The sequence below is a fragment of the Prionailurus viverrinus genome, chromosome E3 (genome assembly GCF_022837055.1).
Source record: "Prionailurus viverrinus isolate Anna chromosome E3, UM_Priviv_1.0, whole genome shotgun sequence".
Taxonomy (NCBI): domain Eukaryota; kingdom Metazoa; phylum Chordata; class Mammalia; order Carnivora; family Felidae; genus Prionailurus; species Prionailurus viverrinus.
The window spans coordinates 38,839,339-38,851,007 of record NC_062576.1 but is presented as its reverse complement, the minus strand read 5'-3'; the positions used below and the strand labels follow the sequence as shown (position 1 = coordinate 38,851,007).

At 58.2% G+C, this 11,669-nt stretch overlaps 1 protein-coding gene across 3 annotated transcripts in view; it reads right to left on the bottom strand.

Moving 5' to 3' along the window:
- Positions 1 to 5,355: 5,355 nt before the first annotated feature.
- Positions 5,356 to 11,669, bottom strand: part of CREBBP (CREB binding protein) — a 126,814-nt gene continuing 120,500 nt past the window's right edge. For all 3 annotated transcript variants that reach the window (XM_047837595.1, XM_047837598.1, XM_047837597.1), the window contains 3 exons: positions 10,811 to 10,972; positions 10,294 to 10,575; positions 5,356 to 8,605 (listed from right to left, as the gene is read on the bottom strand). In XM_047837595.1, the coding sequence (XP_047693551.1) occupies positions 6,449 to 8,605; positions 10,294 to 10,575; positions 10,811 to 10,972 (2,601 nt within the window). In that variant the 3' untranslated portion in view covers positions 5,356 to 6,448. The remainder of the gene's footprint in view (positions 8,606 to 10,293; positions 10,576 to 10,810; positions 10,973 to 11,669) is intronic.

The following is an 11,669-nucleotide window of genomic DNA, read 5'->3' as shown; positions in this document are numbered from 1 at the left end:
GGCCCTGTAGTTCCTCGAGCCACCATTATCACCTTGACCCATGTAGCGAGCAGAAAGGCTGCCTGGGGAGGCCTTGCCTGCCTGCGACCCCTTCCTCTGCTCAGCACGGCTTCCTGGTGGCTGCGGGGCCCCTCTCGATGTCTGCTCCGTGCCAGTGAGGCCCTGCCCCCTTCAGGACCCCTGGCCTGGCTGGGTGCCAGGGAGCCCCACTCCAGCCAGAGGCCCAGGCCCGGTGGGATCCTGAGCAGCACCTGGCATCAGGCCTGCGGAGCCCCTCACCAAGACTGCATCTCTGCAGGTATGAAGCGGGTCCCCTCCGTCAGAATTCTCCGGTCCAGTGGGGTATGGGAGGGCAGGGTGGAAACGCCGCCAGGCACAGGTCAGAGGGGGCCATGGTCTCAGCGTCAGCCAGTTGTCTCCGGAGTGTTGGGTGTTTGGGAAACGGGAAGGATGGGACTTACCCCACCTCTTGCTCCACGTGGCGCACAAGCGTTTTCCCGTTGCCTGGAAGTCGCCTGGGGAGCAGGGCACTCCTGCTTCTGGGGCAGAGCAAGAGGGACGGCGCCCCCTCAGGTGTCCTCACAGTCTGCACTTTGTATGATGCACTTCACAGTCAGGACGTCTTCCTGTGCCTCTTTGCCATGGGCTCCGCCTTAACTCCTGTCCTGTCCAGGGGACCTGGGGCTGCCAGTGGTCCCACCAGGTACTTATTCAGGGGGTTGAGGACAAAGGGGACAGAAGATGCCAGCTGGGAACAAATGCTGTGAAGGAGGCCTAAGAACCATTTGACCAAACCCCCTTTCCCTACACCCATATTTATCGTGAATATTGAAACTAAAGCAGTTGTGGGAGGCCTGGCTGGCTTGTCTGTGGACTATGCAGCTCTTGGGGTTGTGGGCTCGAGCCTCACATGGGGTGTAGAGATTACTTTAAAAAAGTCTTTAAGAAGGGGCACCTGAGTGGCTCAGTCAGTTGGGTGGCCAACTTCGGCTCACATCATGATCTCACGGTCCGTCGGTTCGAGCCGCGCATCGGGCTCTGTGCTGATCGCTCAGAGCCTGGAGCCTGCTTTAAATTGTGTCTCCTCCTCTCTCTGCCCCTCCCCCACTTGCACTCTCTCTCTCAAAAATAAACATTTTTTAAAAATCTTTAAGAAAAAAAAGACTAATGCAATTTCAAAGTCAAGATGGTTGTTCTTGAATCCCCTTATGGCCTTGCTATTCAAAGTGAAGGCTTAGTGGGGCGCCTGAGTGGCTCAGTCAGCTGAGCATCCGACTTCGGCTCAGGTCATGATCTCGCAGTTCGTGGGTTTGAGCCCCGCGTCGGGCTCTGGGCTGACAGCTCAGAGCTTGGAGCCTTTTCGGATTCTGTGTCTCCCTCAGTCTGCCCCTCCGCTGCTTGCACTCTGTGTCTCTCATTGTCACAAAAATAAATAAACATTAAAAAAAATTTTTAATTCAAAGTGCAGACTGAGAGCCAGAACTCATCTGGGAGCTCATTAGAAACTCAGAAGCTGGGGTGCCTGAGTGGTTCAGTCCATTAAACGTCCAACTTTGGCTCAGGTCATGATCTCATGGTTTGTGAGTTTGAGCCCCGCCTCGGGCTCTGTGCTGTCAGTGCAGAGCCTGCTTGGGATTCTCTCTCTCTCTGACCCTCCCATGTGTGATCTCTCTCTCTCAAAATAAAATAAATAAAAAGAAAAAAAAAAAAACCACCCTTAAAAAAAAAAAAAAAAACCACTCAGAAGCTCAGTTTGCCCACCCCCTGGGCCCAGACCTACCATGTCAGGAGGTCAGCGAGATCCCAGATGAGGCATCTGTGTGTCAGAGCTGGAGAAGTGCTGTCCCAGAGCCCACGCCTGCTTACTTCACGGACAACCAGAAGCCACAGGTGTGCATCCCTAAAAATTGCCTGTTCTGGAGGGAAAGGGGCCTCGGCTCGGGACCCAATCTCATCTTTCCCACCCTCTCCCCGCGAGAACCCCCTTTTCTCACCCAGGAAGCCGGAGCCGCCCAGAACTCAAGTGTCGAGAGGGTTGGGAACGGTGAGAACCGGCCTCCCTGGAAGGTCGGTGCATCCCCTGTGCTTTCGCCTGTGGAGGTCCAGCCCTCGGCGGGGACACTGGTTCTGGCTGAACACCAGGTGACTCTGAACGCCTCTTGGTGCGGCTCCTGGCCTCCCTCAAGTCTGCTGCCCCTTTCTCTGCACCTCCCAGCCTCAGGAGAGCGGCTGCGACGTGAGTGTCTGGTCCCCAAGACTCTCCCTCCCTGGAGCTGGCTCCAGACGCCTCCCTCGTGGCAGCACAAGAGACAACCCTCCCTCTTCTGAGGCCCCCAAACCTGTGCCACACGTGAGGGGTCCTGGAGAGACACAGGGAGAGTCCTGGTGCAGGGAGCCATCCTCCTCTTGCCGTCCTTCCCAGGACGTCCTCTCTGGACATTTTCCTAAAAGACCTGCAGACACAGGGTCCCCACCCTTACTCGCGACAGTCTCTAAACCCCACTACTACCCTTAAGGATCTTTTCGTCTGAACTTTGTTGATAGGCTGGTAAGGAATCACTTGAAACATCGTCTAGAAGAGGCTTCCTTGTGGCTGGCCCACAGAGAATAAGGCCCACTTCAGCGGCAGCCCTCTTCAGGCACCGGGTTAAGGTCACTGACACTGTGGACAGTAGGCTGACGCCCAGTGAACCGGTGGACACCAGACACCGGGCACCAGGCAGGGCAAGTCCACTTGGTCCTGTGGCAGGACTTGGTTACCACTTACTGTCTGTGACGTTTGAGGGCTCACGAGCTATTGTAATGCCCCCGCTTGCCTGAGGGCTCCCCAAAGTGAGTTCTAGGTGAGCCTGCGAAACAAGGAGTGGAGAAAAGCTCCTTTCAGGCGTGGCTCTGGCTGAGCGGCCCACACCTGCTCACTCGCAACCCGGGCCCCGGCTCCTGGCTGCCGCCACCCAGACACTGAAGACCCGCACGTCCTGTGAGCTCACTTCCCGCTCGCCTATGGCCCCTCAAACGTGCCTGAATCACCGCAAGCCAGGTGTTCGGTCAGCGCCTGCGGATGCTCCGCTGGGTGAAGGCATCTCACGCTGGAGCCACAGTCGACGCAGCCTGGGGAAACCCTCTGTAGGAAGGCACCTAAAACACCACGCTGCCCTCTTGACTCACCGGGGTTCCCGTCCTCCAGTTTGTCCTCTAGCCTGGAGGCTACGTTCACTCAAATTTCCTGTTTCCTTACTCTTGACTTTACACGTCGAAATTACACCTGGGTAACCCAGTGGGACGAACAGGGCATCCCAGGAAGGTGCAGTGTGGCTTTCGGAGCCCGGAGCCCAAGTGGACTTTGTCCCCATCCCCACGCCGGCTTCCCACCACTATCCTCAGCACTATCCTCGGGTGAGGGAGGGGCTTCCCGAAGGTGCGCTGGTGACCAACCAGCACTCAGCTCCTTCATCAAAGAACTCTGCTTTGTCTGAGCAGCTTCCCGCCACGCCCCCCCCCCCCCCCCCCCCCCCGCTGTGCCCGAAGCACGCTCTGGCTTAAACAGAATCTTTGGTTCCATCTAGTAAAAGTAAAAAAAAAAAAATAATAAAATAAAATAAAAAAAATAAAAACAAAAAAGAGTAAGTTACATCTACAGCTTGAGATCTTATAAGCAGAACACTCTCCAACTCGTCTTCCAGAAATTACACCCTATTCCTGTTTCCAACATGCTAAGTTCTTAGGAACATGATCAAACACACGTACCGGACGCACTCAGCTGAGACCCTTGGACCTTACGAAGGCTAGCTCTAAGCCAATACTAAGGGTCAGAGCCAACTGGGACCATCGTTGAATCCAAGCAGTTTTACCAGCTTTTATTATAAACACCAGCACATTTCAAGTTTCCTCTTTTTGATCACAAATATAGGACTTTTTCTTCTCCTCTTTAGTATACAGCATGAGACACAGCGCCCGGGCCTGGCAGCTCTTACAGAAACCTCCTTACGCCCAGTGCAGGGTTAATCCGCAGACCGCACGCCCTCGGCCGCATCCTTTGGCGGGTCACACAGGATGTGGACTCCAAGGAGATGAGATGTGGCCACAAAGTTTTGGATTCTAGGAGGACCTGAAAAAGTTGCCCCCCCCCCCCACCCCCACCGCTTGACTGCACCGAATGGCCGTCCTGCTCCTCCAGGGCCCAGACAGGTCACCGCTTCTGCCCGAACACGGGCTCAGGGTTGGACCGTCAGCGGGGAGGATGCTTCGGGAGACAGTCCCAGATTCGAGAAGCAAGCAGGCAGAGCAAGGATGGCCAGAGGGCCACTGGCGGGCCGTGGCCCTGCTTTCTCTTCGGGCATGTGGCGGAGGCGGGGGGTTGGTTGGCAGTGCTGATGACGGTCTGTTGATCTGGCTTCACCTACGGGGAAGCTCTGTGCTAGGGCGGATATTTCAGAAAATTTCCTCAAATTTAGATTCCCAAATCAAGTATTTTGAATTTACCTCTGTGAATACAGGGCCAAAAGGGAAACTGTTTGAGTCAAGAGCTCTGACTTGGCCGCCACGACCCCCTAATCGGGGAGCCGGGGATACAAGGGCTGGGACTCGACTCACTTGTGCTCGGGAGGGGGTGGGTGGGGTTCTGGAGAACACACGTGCATGCTCCCACAGAGACGTGATGTTTACGGCATCCAGGGTCTCAACTCTCACCTTCTTGTTAAGGGCATCTGACACTGGACCCGGGGGTGAGGTGGGGGACCGTGTGGCCAACGTGCCCGTCCCCTTTCACCACAGCGCGGCCTCCGTGGCCTCAGGGCGGGGGCACCTCCCTGTCTCTAGAAGGTGGAGGAGGAAGGCCACAGCTCTTCTCCGCACCCCCCAGCGGTTTGCGGCATCCTCCCCCTGCGGAGCACAGGATCTGGGGATCCCGGAGAGAAGCAGGTACCACCTCCAGTCCCCGGGGCACCTTTCGCATCAACTCTGGGGTTTACATACAGGAAGGGGAAGGGGGTGCTGTTGCCAACAACAGGAACCGTCCCTGCTCTGGGTTTTCTCGAGTGTTCCGGGAAGAGGACAGAAGGCAAAGTGTTGTTCAGACCCATCTGCACCCCTAACCGTGGGTGACGTTCCCCATGGGGCACTGAGTACATGAGGCCATCCCCGAGCTTTGCCCCCTCGGTCCCTGCAGAGAGAAGCCGCGGGCTCGGCTGGGCCTGGCTGCCACCCGCACGGCCCCCCGGGCCCGTGATCCCCACCTCTCCGCCATGAGCAATCCACCAGAATCGTGTCTTACAAAGAACAGACTCCAAAAATATATATATAAATAAATAAAAACCTTAAACATTCTTACAGGGATCTTAAAGAACAGAATACATGTTAAAAACTTCAGTAATTTATATCAATTTTAAGCGGTACTTTATATACAATGGGGGGGAAAACACATGCATAGTCCAAATACAATGTTGAAAACAGCATTTTCATAACAAAACCCCGAACACTAAGTGTTAATACCATGTACATGAATTCAAGAAGGACCACCCTTTTTGTCTGTTGCACACAGTTTATTTAACAATATGATATAAGAAATGAGTTGGTACTTTACCATTCTATACAGTGATTGAATCTTCTTGAATTTTCTTATTTATAGTAATTATAGCGCTTGCATGATTTACACTAGAATTGCTTTTCCTCATTTCAAGTTTCACATAGAAGAAAGAAAAGAATGCTTCTTCTCTATTAACATTAGCATGGTCTAAGAGAGTGATCATCTCTATTTTTTGTCTAAAACCAGTTTTATCAGAGAAACAAAGCAACAATTTCTACATCTGCAAGACAAGAGTTTGGCGTAAGCCAGTATGTATAGATAGGTGTGTGTGGGTGTGTACGTGTGTGCGCGCAGGAGCCGACTCCTACCGTCCAGGGGTAATACTTGGAGAACGCCCACAGAGTTCACTATAGAAAAAATCTTCCCGCAACGTCAGAAAGTTATCGGGATACATTATAAGCTTGCATTATTTCAAGAATCAGTTTCTGAATATTATTTTTCTTCTCACTTTTAAACATAAATGTTTAAAGTCTTGAAAATACAAATAAAAAATATGAATATAATGAACTTGTTTTTCCCGTTAAAAAAAGGCATGAGTCACCAGCAATGACGACAAAAAGAATCCAAACAAAACCCCCCTCCCCCCAAAACAAAAAAACAAAAACAGAAAACAAAAAACAAAAAGAGAGAGAGAGAGAGAGAGAGAGAGAAAGAGAGCGAGAGAGAGACCAGATATTTAAATCAACTGGTTTTTAACAAAAAAATATATTCTTTGTATTGTTTCTTTAAACAGCAATCTACCCTTCCATGGCTCGGAAGTAGCAGTTCCATCTAGGGATAAAAAGAGCCCAGATGCCTGGATTTCAGTACAAAAGGTCCAAGAACATGAAAGGGGAAACAAAAAAAAGCGATGCTCTCGCAATGCTACAAACCCTCCACAAACTTTTCTAGGGTGTCTCCTGTGGTGTCGCCGACCAGGGACAGCTCACTGGACAACGCACTCCTGTTGGGGGTGTTCAGCTGGGGGAGCATTGCACTCTGTTCGGGGTTCCCCAAGTGTCCCTGATCTATGGAGCTGGCCATGGTGACCGCGAGTCCTGGGTGGGGGGAACCGGTCTGGGGCGAGACGTGGTGCGGCGAAGGCTGGGGCTGGATCCGTGGCGACGGGCTGGAATGTGGAGGCTGGGACTGGGGCCGCGGAGACTGGACAGGGGCCGGGGACCGCACCTGGCTACTGAGGGACGTGGCCATCTGCTGGCCGGGGAGGTGCGAGGCCTGGGGCTGTCCTGAGAGCATGTGCTGCTGGGGGCTCATGGGGTTCGGCTGGCCCGGGGACCCGATCTGCTGCTTCATCTGCTGCTGCTGCAGAATCCGCTGCTGCAGGGCCTGCTGGATGTTGGGGGTGCCGTCCGCGCCCAGCCCGGGCTGCCCCATCTGGCCGAGCTGTCCCATCTGAGCCGCCATCTGGCCCATGGAGCTGCCCTGGATGGGGAGGTGCTGCTGCATCCGCTGCTGCTGCATGGCCGGCGGGTAGCCTCCGGGTCCCTGGGGCTGCTGGAACTGGCCGTGCCCGGCCATGCCCCCGGCCATGCCCGCGCCGCCCTGTGGCGGTGGCGGCGGCGGCGGCGGCGGCTGCTGCTGCTGCTGTTGCTGCTGCTGCAGCAGCTGCCGGCGCAGCATCTCTCTGTACTGCGGGTTCATGCTCGCCATGCTGGGGTTGTGCCCCGGGTTCATGATATTCAGGGCCTGGCCCTGGGGGTTCAGGCCTCCCATCGCCTGCTGCTGCGGGGGCACGCCGGGCCGGGGCCCGCCGGCTTGCATGGCGTTCAGGTTCTGCAGGCCGGGCTGCTGGTGCAGGCCGGGCTGGGCCTGGAGGCCGGGCTGGGGCTGGAGGCCGGGCTGGGGCTGGAGGCCTGGCTGACTGGCCACGTACTTGGCCGTGCGCTGCTTGATGAAAGCCGCCATCAGCTGGGGGTTTGACTTGAGGATGTTGAGCACCTGCTGCTGCTGCTGCGGGGAGCTGGGCGACTTCAGGGTCCGCAACAGGTCCTGCAGGGCGCCGGGCGAGATGCTCCGGGGCGGCTGCACGCTGGGCATCCGAGGCCCTGCCACGGCCGGCTGGGCCTGCATGGACATCACGGGCCTGGGCATGCCCGGCATCGGCTGCTGCTGGGGGAGAGGCGCCTGCTGCCACTGCCCGGGCGGCAGGTTGGGCACGACGGGCCCGCTGACCGGGCCGGGCCGGGGCACGTTCAGGCCCGCGGGGGCCATCTGGCCCACCGGGGTCACCATGCCCGTGCGCCCCGGGGGCACGCCGTTGTTGATGTTCACCCGGTACAGGTGCTGCTGCTGCTGCGCCTCGCGCTCGATCTGCCGGGCCGCTTCCACCGCGGCCGGCGGGGGCTGGGCGGGGGGCGGCGGGGCCGGCACCTGGTTGGCGGGCTTCCCGGCGGACACCGTGGTGGGGGGCTGAGTCCGGGCCACGCCGGGGAAGCCGGCCGGTGACATGCTCACGGGCGAGGGCTGGGGCTGGGCGGGTGGCTGCGGCGTCTGGGGCGTGCTGGGCTGCTGCGTGGGGGTCCCGGGCGGTGCTGAGGTAGGGGAAGGCAGACTCTGCTGAGGCACGTTGCGGGTGTTCATGGTGGCCATCCGCCGGCGCATGAGCTGAGCCTGCTGCAGGCGGTGCTGGATCTGCTGCTGGCGGAGCTTGTGTTTGATGTTGAGGCAGAAGGGCACCGGGCATTTGTTCTCCTGGCAGTGTTTGGCGTGGTAGCAGCAGAGGGCGATGAGCTGCTTGCACACCGGGCAGCCCCCGTTGGTCTTGCGCTTGCAGCCCTTGGTGTGCTGCACCACCCGCTTCATCTTCTGGCAGGACGGCAGCGAGCAGTTGGCGTTGCGGCACTGGCAGGCGTGCACCAGGGACTGGATGCAGCGCTGGATGCTCAGGCGCCGCGACTCCTGGGGGCTCTTGGACTGCGGCTCGCCCTGGCTGCTGCCCTCGTCGTCCAGGCCCAGCCCCCACTTCACCATCTTGTGGGCGTGGCTCTTCGTGTTGTAGCAGTTGATGCACAGGTCGTAGTCCTGCGGACAGGGAGGGGGCGCGCGGGCGGGGGTCAGCGCGAAGCCGGCACGGCCCGGCGGCCCCCCCGACACGTCCGGCCCCGGCCCCTCACCCGGCCCCGCGGTCTCACCCCTGTCCCCTCTCCTGCCTCCCTCTGCCCCTGAGGAACGCTGCGCAGACCCACCGCGTCCTGCTCCCGTACCTGGCCGGGGAAGACTGACAGTTCCTCCCAAGCTCACTGAAGTGCCACCGATCTGGGTTTCTAGAAACCGGCCCTCACCCTCTGGGGTCGCTACTGGGCACCCCGGTGTGTCCCCAGAGCTCTGCAGGGCAGCCCAGAAGGGTCTTCACCAGAAGACCTTCACCAGAAGACAGGCCGGGGCTCAGACCACAGTGACAAAATGCGTGCGCTCAGAGGTCTTAAAAGTTGCACCTGGAGACGGGGGCAACCCAGAGCCAAGTCTAGAGAAGGAAGCCCTGTGACCAAAACCAATCCTTTGGTTTGTGTTTTCATATTTATTTACTTATTTATTTTGAGAGAGCGAGAGAGGAGAGCGAGAGAGCGCAAAAGCGTGCACTCACATGCCACAGAGACAGAGAGAGGAAAAGAGAGAATCCCAAGCAGGCTCCATGCTCAGCACAGAGCCCGATGTGGGGCTCGATCCCACAACCCTGGGATCATGACCTGAACTGAAATCAAGAGCCGGATACTCAACCGACTGAGCCACCCAGGAGCCCCAGATCCGATCCTTTTTGAGAAAGGACACGAAGATCCCAAAAGCGGGAAGTGACAAAGAACCAAAGGAAGCTAGACAAAGTGGGGAATGAAAACAAAGGCATTACAGAGGCCCCATGTGCCCCCTCAACCTGAGATCACAGAGCTGCTCCTATGGGCATGTGACTCTGGGGACCATTCTGAACAGTGACACTGGTGAGGTGAGGAGTGGGTGGGGGGATGGAGTCTGTGACTATCTGTTGGGGGAGACAAAGGGCCCATGACAGCCCACACCCCTTCTCAGAGGGGAGCCAGTGTATGCAATCACGGGGTCCACCAGGACAAGGGAGGAGGGGTCCAGGACCCCTAACCAAAGGGGCCCAGCACGACACTAGGGCAGGGGAATCCCAGCCTCTCAGCAAGCCTACAACTGGAGGCATGGAAAGGGGAAACCAGTCGGAATCCTGGCGGAAGGGAAGCACAGCCCGCCTCTCTCCTGCTCCTGCCCGGGCACGAGGTCCCTGGATGTGCCGGACACACGGCCCGCATAAGCAAAAAACCAGGGGTAAGACGAAAGTGCTCCGTGACCATCTCGTCCCGAACAAGTCAGCAGAAACACCACCTCCCCCGGGAAACCTGCCTGCTCCTGCCGGGGGCCAAGCATACCCCGGACTCGCATCTGTGGCCTTGCGGTAATGCTCGCTTGGGCCGGGACCGTACCAGGCTCTGTGAAAGGAGATGGGCTTCTTCCTTCCTATCCTGGACGCCCGTTGTGGAGTCTGGAGCTGTGCACCACACACCCCTGACCCACACTGACCAGGACCCTTGTATTCATGAGCTCAGAAACATCCACCTCGTGACCAACAGCACCCCAGAGGACCAGGAGGCAGAGGAGCCTCTTTCGTTCGGTCACTCTGTTCCCCCAGGAAACGGCCACCGTCTAGGAGCTCAGCGCAGGCTGCCGACGCGCAGAGGGCGAGGACAGGGGCCTACCTCGCACACGGTGCAGTGCCAGCGCGTCTCCACGTGGTGCTTGCACTCGTTGCAGGTGTAGACGAACCGGTCCTGGCCCTGTGTGTGCAGCTCCACCAGCATGCACAGCGTGGACCACTTGGAGCGGCGCAGGGACGAGAACTCCCAGTGCTTGTCTCTGGCAAGGGTGAGGAAGGCGTCACGCCCGTCCATGAGGTCACAGCTGAGCAGGGGGTCAGGGTCGACGATGGGGGGCAGCGTGTTGATGACGGGCCCGGCGTGCAGGTGAATCACAAAGAAGACCTGTGGGCGAGAGCGGCGTGAGCCCCCCCGCGGAGGGCAGGCGTGCTGGCGCCCAGGACCACCCAGGCTCCCTGGGGCCGCCCGGAGCCGGCGGCGTGCCGTGTGGGTCACGTGACCGGCAGCTCTACCTTCTCCGGGCTGGCCCTGCCCGACAGCCCCAGGCCCCCTCCTCTATCCTGCAGCCCAGGAAGGGCGCCAACACAGGCCCCCCAAGAGCCCACCCGTGCGTCTCTACCTCTTTGTGCTTCTCCATGGTGGCGTAGAGCTTCTGGGACAAGTCGTTGGACACGTTGGGCATGCTGGGCTTCTTTTTGTTGGCTCGACTGATGCTGCTTTTATTCTTATTGGTTTTCTTGTTGTTCTTCTTCTTGGCATTCTTGCTGTCACCCTGGCTGCCCTAAAATGACAGGCAAAGCTGTCTGACAAGCCCAGCCTCCTCTTGCCCACGCCCGACCCTGCACCCGGGGCTGGGACACCCGGCTCGCAGGCCGTGGGGGCTCCAGGAGGCCCAGCCGAGGGCAGGAGCCCGCACACGGCTGGAAACACACTGCTGCCTTCAGAGGAAGTCACGGAGGCAGAGGATGGGAGCCAGGCCTGGGGGGGCGGGGGGGGGGGGGGTGAGACGGGGGGCAGCAGTGACACACAGACATAAAAGCCATGCCGTGCCGGCCACAGCAGGTCTTTTCTCAAGGGAAAACGTGCCCAGGACGCTGGTTCGGACCCTAACAACTGAGGGGGACCGTTATTTTTCACGGCTTCACACGATGCCACTGGACCCCACCACTCCACGCCACGTCCTGCACACTCTAGCAGATTCTCTGCCTTGCAAAAGGTCCCAAACATCCATAGTGCACGAGACAGGGGTGAGGTGCCAAGAGAAGCCACTGCATGGGTAGGAGCTGGGGCTCCAAAACAGCCCCTCCATTTCAACGTCCCTGGCAAGGCTGCCCGAGGTAGGACGTCTCCCTGGCCCCGAGAGGGCCTAAAACCCATCAGGAGCGCCCCACATGGCTGAAGTCCAAGGGGGTCCCGCTCGTCAGTTAAAGCGCCCCTACTCTGGAAAGGGCTCAGGCACCAGGGTGGAGACGTTTGCC